The sequence below is a fragment of the Trachurus trachurus genome (genome assembly GCF_905171665.1).
Source record: "Trachurus trachurus genome assembly, chromosome: 11".
Lineage (NCBI taxonomy): Eukaryota > Metazoa > Chordata > Actinopteri > Carangiformes > Carangidae > Trachurus > Trachurus trachurus.
Genome location: NC_139904.1, coordinates 16834284 through 16850247, shown reverse-complemented (window position 1 = coordinate 16850247; position 15964 = coordinate 16834284). Strand labels below are relative to the sequence as shown.

At 41.4% G+C, this 15964-nt stretch overlaps 1 protein-coding gene across 1 annotated transcript in view; it reads right to left on the bottom strand.

Moving 5' to 3' along the window:
• csmd3b (CUB and Sushi multiple domains 3b) overlaps positions 1-15208 on the bottom strand; it is a gene marked incomplete at both ends in the record, with an annotated part of 321253 nt that extends 306045 nt beyond the window's left edge. Inside the window, one exon of the mRNA XM_083981903.1 lies at positions 14959-15208. Coding sequence (XP_083838029.1) covers positions 14959-15208 — 250 coding nt within the window. The remainder of the gene's footprint in view (positions 1-14958) is intronic.
• Between the last annotated feature and the right edge of the window lie 756 nt (positions 15209-15964).

The window sequence follows — 15964 nt, the reverse complement described above, 5'->3', positions numbered from 1 at the left end:
GGTTCAGATGATCAGAATAAACAGATTTATTATGGAGGATTTATGAATGTATCAGCTTTCAGTAATCGGAGGAGTGCCTTAATCGCAATATTGGCAACATTTGCATGGAAGGGGTTGAATGAAATTAATTCTCCCTGCAATGATAATCAGCAACATGTTACACATACAGTATATTCAGTATTGACTCCCATTGACAATTTGGAGTCAAACTGCAGAAGGTGGAAAGACAATGTCCAAAAACTGAGCTGCCATATCACTTTAGCACAATGTCTGGTGTGTGTGTATGTGTGTGCATATTATGTGTTGGTGTTCTAGGCGGACTGTCTGATACGTTCTACATGTGCGTAGGAGTGTCTGAGTGTGTCTGTCTTTCTATGTGTGTTAAACGTGATCTTGGCAGGCTCTGTAGACTCTGCTGAGCTGTGAAGAGGAGGTGCGATTATAATTTCAGCGCCCCGCTGTTTCCACCACAGTCATATCGCCACGTAGTAGCTGCTACACCTATTTCCCTCTGGTGCTCTTGCCCATAACTCTTCCCTTCCAGGAGCACAGACAGCAACATCAGGGGTCAATTTACTTCCATCTAGACCAAATTAAAGTGGGGGCAACTACTGCAATCACCAAGTGAATAGGAAGCTATAGTCATTCACTGAATGTTATCTTGCAAGGATCAAATGAGAGCTGTGAATTTACAATAGCATCGCCTCTCTCATATTACCACCACAATTACCTGCTTTTACTTCAGCTATCATCATTTTTATTAGATGTAGAGGTCATATTTCTACATGGTGAATTTTCCTCCTGGGCTCTGACACTTTTCAAGAATTGCAGAAGAATATTAGAAGACTTTGTAGGTATGGCGTGAGAGTGTGGAAGTATTGGTATTTCAAGTGGGATTTCCAGACTGTTCAAAGTTCTCTCTGGGTTTTTTTATACAAAACTTTTCCTCTATCAAAATGAAAAAGATGAAGCAAGTGAACATAAATACACCAGAGCTCTATAAGAAGAGGTTGTAAATCTACTGAGAGAATTAGGTTCATTAAAAAAGATACTCTTGACTTTGTTCCTTTACTCTGACAGACTAAAGGTTACAGTGTAAGACTGAGTTTTGATGATGATCATTAGAACCTGGCTGTAATGATACCATGATCTGTATATAAAAGAACTATCAAAGCAGGTGAGATGTGTTGTTTCATGCTCAGCACGTTATTAGGGAACATTTCTAATCAGCTGCCACATCCTACTCGACAACTGCAGTATGTTCAAACACAGCAACAAATGGCAGAGTGGACGGATGGATGGGCACATGTACAGTACCTGCAGCTTGTCTACTGAGGATATATTTGTCAGTCAGAAATCTAAATGGGTTTTCGGTTCATAAGCCATTAAATGAAAGCCTTTACCCTTCTGTGTTGTGTAAACTACCCCACGTGAAGATGAAAATGTCATGTTTGCCAACTGACTCTCAGAAGCCGCCACTTCAAGCAGAGATAGTGAACAGCTCATGCTCAGTTGACACTACATCATGGTGCATTAAGTTGACTGGCTGCACATCAGCAGCCACACAATGTTTTTCAAAGCAGAAGAGACATCTTCCGTGCAAAACCAAATGTGGCACGTGCTCACTACTGCTAAAGGAGGAATCACACACTGTTATTCCGTCATGAGCACTGTGGTTGATGTTGTTGTCACTCAAGTTTCTTGGCCAACGTCACTGTCTTGTTCAAGGAGCCTTAAGCAGACAGGGCAACCTAAGTGTATGTGTTTTTTTCTTTTTAATCATCACGATGACACCATCTCCTTTTATCTTGTTATATGTTCTGTACTGTTTATTTGATTTGTAAAGTGTCCTTGGATGTCTTGAAAGGCCTACATGAATAACATTTATTTTCATTGTATTATTATCTAAAGAGTGTCTTGATGCAAATATCAATTTATTCAAACCCCATTCTTCATTTGGTCTGTCCCATTTATTTAGCTCAAGGTTTTAGTTTTTATTCCAACATGTAATCATATAATCTATAGAAAAGCCTGATTCACTGTAGCTGTCTGCTGCCTAAACTGCCTTAGACAAAGCAAGGTCAAAGGCAAGAATCAGTCTAGGTGGTACAGTACGGGACCACAGAGGATTAAAACTGACTGAATTTTTTATTGTAGACCTCATTTCCATTGCCAAGAATCAAGACACACAAAGCAGTGAGTACGAGTTAAAGTAACAATCTCCAAGATCTCTGTTTCATTACTTTTGATCACGACTATCATAATTTGCAGATTTGTTTTTCTCAGTTCTCCTGTGAACTCCTGTGTAATGGAACACTGCAAATGGAAACTATAGCAAGCAAGTAGCAAGCAAGTAAATGGTACAAGGCTTCTCTTCTCTGTAAGTGATTCATGTATTTAGTACATGGTCCATGGAAGAAATAAACTACTGCGTAAATGTCATTGTGTTATGATTATGCCAATGACTCATACCAGACATTCAGTTTTGAAAAATTCAAGGCTTGATCATTATTTCTCTTCTGCATTCTCAGTGATTTGGAAGACCCATTGAGACTTCATTTATATTTGCCTTTGTCTTACTTCTATTATTTCAACTAATTTCCATACCTTTTTAAATGAAAATGACAATTTTTATGCTCACATTATATGCAGAGGTTTGTTGATCTTAATTGACTTGATGTTTATTCATGCCCTCTCTTGTACTTTGTTCGGTGTATATTGTATTTCATGCACAAAAGCCGTAGGAAAGCTGCCAAGGTTGGAACACAATAGATCTCACCCTTAATAATGTTGCTTCCGGTAATTTGAAAAGTTGTTTATAATTGCCTTGTGAGTAATAAAAGCAAATATAGCAAATATAGTTTTTAAAGTTTTATATGACTGGATAAATGTGCTGCGCTGTGCAAATCATTAGGAATGTCTTAAGGTAAGACATTATTAATCTGAGTTATTGCCTCCCATGGCTGAAGTGGCAGGTCAGTAAGACCTATGTAGCTGACACATAAATCCACATGCTCATCTTTTTTTATGGAGAAAACAGACCTCTTCTCCTTGCATGGATAAAAATAATTATATTTGCAACTGGATGACTCATTTGCATCCGACAAGTCAACAAGCAATAACCAGTACATAACTTTGGTTTGACTTGTAAACCCTGATTGTATCATCTTGTGTAAAATTTTAGGATGCAGACCTCTCCAAAAACTCCAATTAACAGTGCCTTACATGCATTCCAAGGACAAACTAACAAATTAATGGATGATCAACCTAATCCCTAATCCTCCTCCATTTCAATGTGTGACAACAGTTGGCCTGTATTCTCAACTGTAATTGAAATGGCTTAACCAGAGCAACATGAGTGCTTAAATGTGTACAGTCATTTAAGTTAAATACTGCATGCATATGCAAAGGGCATCAAATTAATATTTAAACCTTGGTGACTGGCTTTTTCTAGATGTTCCCAGCCGATTTAATTTACAGCTGAAGAGGCTTTCAGATCGGAACAAACTGGTCGGGCAGACGCTGGCTTGTTTCCCATCTGCAGGCAGAATTTACTTACATTTGACGCTAAGATAATGTTGCCCTCACACACTCAATGTCAATGGGCGTACATAACAGAGTCCATATAACCTAAATAAATAATGACTATAGAAATATTAGATTATAAAAAGAGATTTCTAAGTTCCTCAATCCATCTGTCTTTCTTTTCCTGATGTCATCGCCTCTTTGACCATTGTCTTTGATAAGACAGATAAACCAGATAAATAAATAAAAAACAAGAGGAAAACTGCAGTAATATTTTAAGCAGAGATGTCTTGATAGATTTTGTGCAGTGACACTAACATGATTCTGTACAAACTAAACCTGATCAGTTGTGTCGAGTTGAGACAAATGTCTTTTGAACACAGTGACCTTCATGACATATGTGGAGTCCGATATTCCTCGTGGTCGAATGGATTGTAATTTTGTTGATTTCTGTTCTATAGAGGCCCAATTCTGATCCGGTCTGACTGAAATCCTTTTATCTTTCAATCCCTTTTATCCTTTTATCGTTCTGTTTCTTTTGATCTCAGAAACTCATTTCAGCTCAACCTCTACCCGTTATGTGGACATTGACAAGTACTTAGAATAGCCCTTTGCCTCCTTTGTTTGCTGGAGGATATACAGTAAATTACCTCCAGAAGATTGCAACAGCAAGGTGAAAAAACCACTAGGTAACACTGGGAGTTGCTACAGTATGAGACCATATCACTTGTACCAGTGGGAGTTTGTGGGCAGGTTTAGGACATTTCTGTGGCACATAATGAAACATTTTTTTAAGGGAAATGTTGAAAAGATATGATGGTATTGTGATGTTTAATATACTTAGTTTTTACTATTATTTTTTTCTCTTGTATTGTGTTGTGTGTTGCCCTCAGACTTTTAACATTTTCTTGTAGCTATGTACGTTTAGTGAATTTTCTTGTCCTCTATAATTTTGTGAATCCATTTTTTAAGGGAAAACAAAAGTGTTGTACCCATTAGTCTGAACTAGAAATATGACTATGATTTTCTATTAGGAACAAAATGGAAATTAAATTGTTTACCATGGTTTTCAAGCCAAAGAACCGCTTAACTGTAGCCTTATTTTTGTGAAATCACATAAAATCTAGAGGAACACTGGCACCAAACGCAACAGAAACAAAGTGTATCACAGGAAGCTTGCCAAAGAAGAAAGGCATCTTTTAACTTAATGATTATCTATGTTGTTTGTGCCGGGGCTGTTCACATGGACCTGTCTTATCAGAGAACAAATGCAAACAAGTGATGGAGTTTGTTAAGGCTGACATATTTCATTAGCTAAAGACACTTATTAAACCAAAGTGCAGCCCTCTAAGTGGGATGATGGATGTAAAAAGCCTGACAAAAGCTAACACTATGGCGTGTGATGAAGAGGCTCCCTTACAGACTTCTTCTTTTTCAGCCCTAGTGAGGGGCAGGTGGAGCCCTACCAACAATTTACCAGAAAACGTGAAATCATTGATTGAATTTACGGCAAAAACCTCTGATTCATCATTTATGTATATGTCAAAATTTAGACTGTGAATTAATTGAATTATTCTGCCTAAAATCCTTAGATCTCCCCCTTGAACCTCTTTGCTTCTTTTCTGTGGATTTAACAGGCAATCCAAGATGGACGATACAACTGGTGATAAATATCTTCCAGGGACAAAATACATTCAGCAAAGGAGAAGATGACAGAATGGGAGCGTGCGTGTTGCGGTGTCAGCTTTGGTTGTGGTCGTATGGTTAAGCATCTGCTCTCTGTCTGACCTGGTGACCCTTAGCGAGAGAGGTAGGGAGACAGTCGGAGACAGAGAGAGAGAGAGAGCAGCACAGGGTCGGGGTGCGCGACAAACAGACGGCCAGTGTCAAAGATCAAAGCGTTTACTGTTGTCCACTGCAACACCCTACTGAGCTTTTGTCTGCGAGCTGGACAGAGTCTGCATGCTGTCACCTCTGGGACGTACTGTGGATACAAACTATATTGCCCCTTTCACAGGTCAACAAATGGAAAAAACAAATTATTGTTATATGATTATCACAGCATATAAATCCCTTTCCACTTTCCATGTGCTCACTGTGTGTCCTTTTTTTTCTTTTTTGCTCACAATTTTGAGGATTAAAACGGTGTGGGATTGTGTGTATGTCTATATTCAGAGGCCATTTTGTTGCTAATGAGATATTTAGCATATGTGTGTGTACATAAGGTACAAACGCACGCGCGCACACACACACACACACATTAGCTGTGGCTAGAGCTGTTTTGGTTTCCATCCCCTGCTTGCCCTGCAGAGGTGTCCTCCTTTTTGGGGCATGCTGGTGGCCACCCAAGCATGAAAGCTTTTGACAACAGCAATTTTAGTGAAGACTTGCACTAAATACTGGTGTAAAAATAGGACTTTTGGACCCTCAGTGCAATCGTTTGGCTGCACAGTCTCTTTGGAGTAATTTTATTGCCAACTATAAAGGACCAATTCCCTGTCACTTTTACTTGCTTTGTAGAAAAGCTGCACAAAAGTGAATCAGTGAGTGTTGTATGGAGGTACATAGTTTTCCAATGTTGTGACTGACATGAAGGTAAGTGGATAATGGAAAACAGGGGAGAGGAGAGGAGAGGGAAGGAGAGGAGAGGAGAGGAGAGGAGAGGAGAGGAGAGGAGAGGAGAGGAGAGGAGAGGAGAGGAGAGGAGAGCAGGTGACAGCAGTAGCCTCCAGCTGTGAACTGAGTGCACCCAGAAACAGCCTGACAGGGCCTGCTGGGGAAATGAGTCTTCTCTGAGAATGAAGCAGACAACTGCACACGTACCCGTGCACACACACATGCATTGAGGGGCATCCTGCGCACGGAGAGACACATACACGTACATAGACAGAATGAACAACAGAACAAAAAGGCTCCCAAGGCGCAAGTCTAAGATGGAAATACATCATCACTCAGGAAGGAAATGCATCACCTGCAGAGCTCTGAGACTCCAAGCCAAGACTACAAGAGGCTCATACGCATGCGAGCAGAAATGAGACTTTTATAGTAATGATAATAATCCCTATACTAACTGTCTTGGTTAGACATGCGGCCACAAACATTATTCATGAACAAGGGACAGGGAACTAATATAATATCATAATAAGACATGTTACTGTCCTCATGAGCATAACAGCAGTAAGTATGTGTTTAGGTGGTGCTGTGGGTGTGATGTTTGCTGACAGCCATGTTTCTGTGGGTTTGAGACACATGGGCATACCTGTCATCACACACCAGGTCTCCACACACACACCCCCCCCCCCGCTGTCCCTCTCTCCCTCCCTTCCCTCCCAATAGCCATGTGTGCCAGATTTTATATACAGTATATATACACATACTTTGTAATATGATGATTATTAAATTCCGTCTTCAGGAATGAAGAATTTGCAGTGCCTTATATAAATCGTTTTCAAAATACACAATATTCACCCTTCAATGATGTTCAACAAAACTGTTGAAAAGTGAAGGTTTCGATTTTTCAATTTGACAGCAAAGAATGGTGTTGAGTTCACAGAGGGTTCATTTGTCTAGCAAACTGACTAATCAAATTACCTTCATGCTTGTGTGTCTGTGTGCCTTGAATATGTGTTTGTTGTGCAGCTGTCTGTACTGTCCTGACTGGGTTTTACCATCACCACATAAAAATCCAAATAATTAGTCTATTCTGCAAACATGAGAATAATTACTACTGAGATCAAATTGTTAAAAATAACTACCGTGGCTGCTCAGTAATAAGTTCCTTTAGGCTCTATGCATTAGCTGCAGCTAATGCATGAACATCTTACTGTACCTAACAAAGATGTTTTCTCACACCTACACTGGCACAAATCCTGTTCAGCATTTGCTTTAGTCAAAAATGACGTGATGAAGAACAGTACATGTTTAATTATTAAGTGTGGTCTTAATGTCCACATGGTCATCCAAGCAACAATCTTAAATAAAACATTTGATGTTTGATATAAGAGACGTATGACAATTATTATCAGTAAACTCTCATGAAAACAGATAAAGAAACGGGGTTCTTGTAGAACTATGTGATGATTGCACTGAAATAAAAGTTGAGTTAGTGATGATTTAAATTAAGATGAACAAATCATGTAATTTTTCTAATGAGAACAGCACATCATTAGTAATGTCATTAATCAAATCTTTATCATATTCATGAGCACAGATTATCACTGCAGGTACATCATTTGCACATTATTACTTATGACAGTGCTCACTGGATAGGATGTGCGCTGCATTCATTTATTTGCAACTAACAGTTATGATTGGCCTACCTGAGTCAAATTACAGATGAATGATTTGTTAATTGATCTAGATTGTACTAATCTTTAATGATAATGGCTTATACCAGTTATTTAGTCTCTACTCTGATCATTCTTATTACCATGGAAGCTACAAAAATCTCGATGTCTGACCCTCCTGAATCATATGCTAAACATGAAAAAAAAAACTTTTAATTTAATGAACACACTTAAGAACAAATTGATCTGTTTGTTGACTTCAGAATGACCCAAAGAAATAATTTATGTCTGCTTGACATGAGTTTATTTTGTTTTTATTACATCCATACTACACATATACTTGGGTGTTGAGAAAGCGGGCAGCTAGATAACTAAAAAAGGTACAAATCAAAGGCAAGATGACAGTACTGCCACCAGATCTATTTAGCTCCAGCTCATCTTTGGTTGCCATGACATCAACATGGTTTTGGTCTGTGGAGCTTTTGTGAAGAACAGAGCTCAGTTTCAAAAAAAGCGATAATTATGAGCGATCTTTTCTATGTCCTGATTTTCTTCTTCTGTTCTGGATTTGTTTTATTATTCCAGTCCCGTTCTGTTTGTGGGGTTGATTTTGAAGGGATTTCATGACAGTGATGGTATGTATTTTCCCCAGAGGGCAACACACACATTAAGGGCATCAGTATCTTCCTCAAGGACAATCTGACAGGGACAGACTGTCACTGGGGATCCAACCTTTGACCGACACTGCTGTTCATGTGTCCATCCATCTATCCTCTTATATAGAGTATTTCCCATTTCACTCAATGCCTATATTGTAGGTGAAATATGTCCTCCGCATTCCATATTTGCCGTGTTGCATGTGTCTTTACAAAGATTAGAACACCTCTCACACACACACACACACACACACCAACAGGGAGCACCAGCTGGATATGAGACTGTCTGTCTTTGTTAATTTCTCATCTGCCTTTCTCGTAACGCATCAGAGAGAGTCTGTGGGTGTGTTTGTGTGTGTGCCTGTCTCCTGTCCCTGTCCCTGTGCATGTGCCTGTGTGTGTACGCTTGTGTGTTCGTGGTCACGCCCTCAGGGTAACACATGCTATCTTGGTGTGCCCGACATATTTCTGTATATTTATTAGTTTGCGTGTGTGTGCATGTGCAAGCCTACTCAACATGTTCATGTCATGTCTACTTTTAATCATCTTTGAAATAATGAAGAGGCTATGGAAGACTGACAGATTGCGTGCGTGCAAGCATGCGTGTGCCCGTCTGTGTTTATGTGTGTGAATGTGCATGCACGATACATATAAAATGTCAGTGTTCTGCAGAAGCTCTACTCCTAAAAGTCACCTTCCAACTGAAAAACATGGTGGATCTCCACAATTTATGAGACTTCAACCAGAACTTTGTTTCATATATTCCAGACGAAATACACGTTATAGAGTTTCAGTCACATATTACATTAGAAACATGTTTGAAATATACATCCTAGTATTGCATCATTGCTTTGCAGTTGAGTCCACTGCAGTGTTATCACTGCTGACATTTCGAGCAGGAAACCACCAAGCCTTTCACTCAATTATGACGAATTATTATTACACGTAAGACACCATTGTGTGAATGCACATTTTCACTAAAACTTGAAAGGGAAAAAAAAAACAATTGTATATGAAAAGCTGTTATGGATCCATGGGACCTGGGAACAGCATCTTGAGTCCAATTTCTCTTTGTTCTTATTTGCAAGGCAAAATTATCACTTCTTTCAATTTAACAGCCTGTTGATACCAGAGGCAGCTCAATATGTGCAAGCTGACATTTCTGAAATCATAGCCGGCGAAACACAAGTCTGAAATACATGAGTAGATTTGGCCGGCTCGCTATTTTAAAGCACACCATTTGGGTAGCAATCTGTCTGCAGAAATTAAATGTGTTTGCTGTTGTTGGCTAGGAGAGGAAACACACATGGGAGATTAACAGAGCTATACCCTGCGAGTACCCACCTATTACAATCAACACTTATAACAAATTCACTAAGGATAGGAGCTGGGGGGAGGAGGAATTGGAGAGAGGAGAAGGCCAGAGGACAGGCAAGACTAATGGAGGATAGAAAATAGGGAAAGAAAGGCGGAGAGAGGGAACAGGAGACAGACGTGGGATGAAAGAAAGGTGGTGATTACAAATTCAGCATGGGTGGGAAAATGCAGGAGAAAGGAACTGGTGATTAGGTGTGGATGAAGATGGCTGGAGAGAAAGAGAAAAAACAGTTGAGGATAGGGCAGTGAAACATCACATGCAACAAAACACATGGCATGCTCACTACTCAACATGGGAGTTCCCAGGGCTGTAACATTTTCAAGGCAATAAAAAAGTGAGAAAAGGGGAACAGAGGGCACAAATTAACTGGATAAAGGCTACACAGCGAGAGCTCTAACTGAAAATGAAATGCCCTCTAATGCTGTAAAATATCAAAAGCGTAAGATTCAGCACACAGATTCATCAGATTCATTAAAGAAATATGATGCAACACACACTCACAGTTGCTCGTACAGTTAGAGGCAACCATTATCCCATGAATTATATTCAACAGAAACTCTTTTGCTTGGATACAACACCGTCATAAATGTACACAGAAGCATAGTATTTGATGCTAACAATGTCTCAGCTAAAGCTAACTTAGGTCTGCTTTTATTTTGAAAACTAAAAACACTTAGTCAAATCTCTTCAAAATTAGTTTACAAATTTTCCCAGAATATTATCTCCAGTGTCTTGTGCCACAGTCTAATCATCACTCTTAAGTTTCCTTGTGCTACAGTACATGACTGTCACACTAACTTCCGGCGCTGACATCCAACGTTGACGGTGACGTGAAGGGGGGCAGAGGAGAAGCAATGTTATAAGCAGGTGAAAAGCAAGAAAAACAAGTAATTACAAATTAGCTGTGTCGAGGCTGTAAACGGAGTGGAGGATTAGGTGGATGAAAGTCAAGAGAGACAGATGGCAAGACAATGGAGTTGAGGATGCAACAGTACAAAATGAATAAAACAAGTAGGAAATAAAGACACAGAAGCACGAGCAGAGAGTGAGACAGAGATAAAAGAAGAGAGACGGATTAGAGGACAGAGGTGAGAGGTTGTTAATATGTTAATATGGCTGTTAATATCAAAGCCAAGGGATGCACACACACACACACACACACACACACACACACACACACACACACACACACACACACACACACACACACACACACACACACACACACACACACACACACACACACACACACACACACACACACACACACACACACACACACACACACACACACACACACACACCCCACCCCTCTCTTTCTCAGGCTGGCATCTTCCTCTCCCCCCCCCCCCCCACTCTCTCTCTTTCCCCCTCTCTCCCCCTCAGTCAGTCAGAAGTATTTATATGATCAAGAGGCTGACTGCGCGACAGACACATCTCGCTCCCTGAGAAACCAACCATAAACCACAGGATTAAATGTCTGTTACAGAGTCTGTGCTGCACTAATTTTTGGTGTGCATGTGTATTTAAAGTGCAAATTTATGAGTATTTGTCACAAAGACAAAGGCAAAAAGATGGCTCTGAGCTCTCCAATCATGTATTCCATTAATCGTGCATATTATGTCAATCGATACCTGACAGCAGAGAATGATTACCAAAATACTCGACCAGTAACTAATGCAGGTAAATTATTAGCAGTGGCATATTTATGGACAACATCAATCAATGACTTATAATCAGCATCAGAGTTGCAGACTGCACCAATCCATCTCTGATATGCAGTGATGGGTTATAAAACCTGGTTGGAGGACCATTTCACTCCGCCTGACAGCCTGTCCAATTTGACACTGATGACCAGCATTAAATTACTAGATGCTGCCAAGGGATGACTGATAAATTTCAATTTAGCTATGTTGCAAGAACAAAGCACTACATTTCCATGGCTCGTCAATATAAATTAAATGCGCTATTTTTAGCCCTCTGGGTTAATTGCGTGGTCACATGCTGGAGACCGGCCTTCAGAAGAACCAGTAACAATTCCTCACCCTATTGATGACCTGATGTGGATTACCTGGCTGTCTAATTGATAATTAGTACTAGATGATTAATCGCCATTTGTACTTTGAGTGCTGATGAAATCCATACAGTCAGTAAAAATCTGTAATAAGGCAGATCTTACAAATGGTGTTGAAAAGGCGCTCAAAGGTTGGACACAGCTTTTGTTTTGATTCTTGAGGCTGGATGTAACACAGAATACATTAAATGCCTGAAAGATGGTTAAAAAAAAGTGTGGGTTTTCTTTCTTGTGTGCATACACCCCCCCCCCCCCCCCCCCCCCCCCCCACCACACACACACACACACACACACACACACACACACACACACACACACACACACACACACACGTGTGATTTAGTATGTTTGGGGAACAAATTAATCCCCTGGAGCCACGGGACAAATCTGACAGACGAAAAGTAAGGGAGGGAGCTGAGAGTAGAGATGAGAGCGGAGAAGGAAGTGCTGAGCAGAGGAGAGGAAAACCGAGGAGCAGGGGACAGGAGAAGGGAGGAGAGGAGAGGAGAGGTGGAGTTAAGCTGAGCAGAGCAGCGGGGTGGAGAGGAGGCGAACAGATGAAACAGAGAAGAGGGGATCAGTAGAGAGAAGAAGAGCAGAGGACAAGTGCAGCAATTTCTCTGCATCCGACTTTGAGAGAAACTTCAGGTGAATTTTGTGACACAAATTCAACATCATGCTTCCTAAATTACATTCTCACTAGGCACACACCTTAATTGCAAAAAAAGATTATCACTTTTATAACCTGTAGAGAGCCCCCACAGAAAGCTGGACTGAGGAAACCCTCCATCAGCCTAGAAAATGTTATGGTATTGTATGATGTCATGTGTGAATCCAAGTTGAAAAAATAGTGTGGTGATGTGTGAATCTACTGCTCAATTAATTACTTTGTTTTGTTACCAATAGACTCGCAGGTCCATACAATGATTGGTAACCTTCCAATGGCAAGAAGAGTGGACTAATTCACCAGTCACAGACAAAATATAACAGAATTTGGATGGTGGCTGGTTTTAATTTTCAGATTTTTTTCAAAGCCTTGATTCCCAAAATGTCAGCATGGATCAAGAGGACATTTAATTACACATTTATTTACCTTTTTGTTCAGCCGCTTCTCTATAAAAAACAGGTTTTAGTTGCTCCTTTGGCCACCTTCCTTATCTACCTTTGACATTTTATTCATCTTAAGTGGAATTGGACTTTTGACTTTGAATTGAGCTTAAGTTCTTCCTCTGCCACCTTTGAAGAAACTGCATCTCTACCATGTAGAGTTTAAAAGTATCTGATACCTCTCGCAGGCTACACAGCCATTGGGAGATCAGTGCCAGAATCTGTGCCCCAAAAGTGCTTAAAATTAGATCTTTTGTGCCCGAGGAAAAACCCCTCCTGACTTTGAAACACCACAAATCACAATCGCGCATCCATCTAACAAGGTGAAACATGAAAATAGAACTTTCAAAGCAGGCTAGAAGGAGAGTGAAACTACAATCCTGCAGCCTGGGATGGTGCAAAGCCAAGTGTCTAGACATCCCCATTGTCCATTTGTTTAATCAGTGTAGAAATCCATAGTGCTTCTGCTCTGTCAGCCTACACATGAACTCCTCACACTGAAGGATCATGCAGACTTCACAAAAGCAATCACAAATGGTTCTCAATAGCTTTCACAGAAGATGGCCTTCTTTTGCCTAATTTTCAATCTCAGTCTTGCCATCTCCTCACCAAGATCTCAATCCATAATCTTTGGATGTTTTCTAATAAAATCGGCCTGGTTAGATAAAACACTTTTGATACAGACATAAGTTTAGTCTGAAACATAATCCTGCTTGTGTCTCTTTTTCTTATGGTAGTCTCTTCTCCTCCCTTGTCTCCCTCTCCTCCCACCTTGCCTCCTCATATTTCTCCCATGCATGTCATCCCTCCACTCCATCCTCCTGTCTTCCTCTTCTCAAGATACAGTGATGAATGGTCAGTTAGTTTCCATGCCACCTGACGCAGCACTGAGTTTGCTTGAGTGTATATAGTATCCATGTATATGTGTGTTCACACAGCTTTCCAGAGCAGGATCAGAGAGAGAAACTAAAAATGGAAAGCAGAGGAAGATGCAGACAGACAAAGAAAGCAGCAGAGAGTGTGCTATACTGTGAATATTTTAACATTTTATTTCACTGAAGAAAAGAAGGAGAGGGGGAGAGAGAGGAGGGAGGAGATGGAAGGGCGAGAAAGAGAGTTGGAGGGGGGGGGGCAAGGACAGAAAGTGTGTGTTAGAGAGAGGAAGGGGGAGACACCAGCATTATATAACATCTTTTTAAGTGAAAAACTGCAGAAAATGAAGGAATGGGCAAGAGAGTAGAAATTGGAATAAAATGCTGTGTAAGGCTTGGGCCTGATCACTATAAACAACTCACGTTCACACACAAATTCACGCACACTCGCACCCACAACACACACACACACTTGGTATAAGCAGCTCACGTTCGCTGCCACAGCCCAAGAGCTACCGCAAGAATATTTATTGGCTACCAGCTCAATGGCTGTATTGAAGAGAAGGATGGGGAGAGAGGGAGGGAGAGAGAGAGAGAGAGAGAGAGAGAGAGAGAGAGAGAGAGAGAGAGAGAGAGAGAGAGAGCGCAACTGAAACAAGCAGAAAATGAGGAAAGAAGGAAAGAGGCTGTTGCCGGTTCGATCCCTCTCTCCCTTCATCCTCCCTGTGAGCCAATTTCTCCGCAACACACCATACATCCACGCACGCACGCACCCCACACGCACACCTCCCCTCTAACTCACACACATGCACAGACACCTCACAGACATCCTAATGCGCGCCCAGACACACACACGCACTCACCACACACATATACAAGAAGCAGCATATTTCTTATGACTGCAGTATTGGGGGAAAAAACTCAGCACCCAGTCTCACCAGAACCGTGATTGTGCGCGCTTGCGTGCGTGCGTGTGTGTGTGTGTGTGTGTGTGCGTGCGTGTGTGTGTGTGTGTGTGTGTGTGTGTGTGTGCGTGTGCGCGCGTGTCGCATCCCCTTACCTTGCGCGCGCGAGGAGAGCGAGCAGAGAGCGAGACTCCACAGAAAACAGCGCATCACCGTCATTCCTCCGTCCGTCATCCTCCCGTTCATCCCTCTCATCCTCCTCTTCGTCGTCCCCCTCTTCGTCCTCCTCTTTGCCGACGAGGGGTGCGCGAGACAGCGTTCCGTGCCGCTATCAGTTATATTATTAGCATCAATACATCTTCCGCGAGCCGAGCGCGAGCCCTCTAAGCTCTCACCGGGCCGCATGCTGCTTCACATCCAGAAAGCGGAGGGAGAGAGAGAGGAAGGGGGAGAGGGAGACAGAGAGAGGGAGAGAGATAGAGAGAGAGAAAGATAGAGAGGGGGAGACGCGTGCGTTTTCTTTGCCTCCTCCTTCTAACATAGACTAGATAAATCCTTTATATCCGAAAAATGAATTCAGTCAACATCCAGAGAGAGAAGCAGAGAGGCAGGGGAGAAGGGACGGACACACAGGTTGTCCCTCTGTCTTTAAATCCACTCTCCGCTGGCTGCTTCTTTTTCTTCTTTCTTTTTTTCTTTTTTTACTAATGCTTGTCGTCAATATCTCTTTATTCCGTCCCGTTCCCGAGGAAAAGAGTGAGAGAGAGAGGGAGGGTGAGCTTCACATCCACACTTCCTCCGGGCTGCATCCCCTCTCAATTCTGAAATATCCCTCTTTTCGTTACAGGCTCTTTCCCTCCTTACAGTATACGTCTCTCCTTCCGTGCCGTTTTCTACAGTATGCGTCTCCTCTGTTCTGGCAAATGTCTTCCCCAAAAAAATCACCACTGTTCTGTTTAAGTCTCCTTGTTATCATTAAAAAAAGAGAAGAAAAGAACAGGTTTTGTGTTTCTTCTCTGGCCGGATAACCCTCCTCTCCTCCGTCTCTGGACTCGTGCGTCTGTCAAATCTTCCTCTTCTTTTCCTCCTCTCACAAACAAGGGCGATGAAAATGTATCATCTCTACCCCTCCTGAAAGAAGAAAAACCAATCACTCTTTCA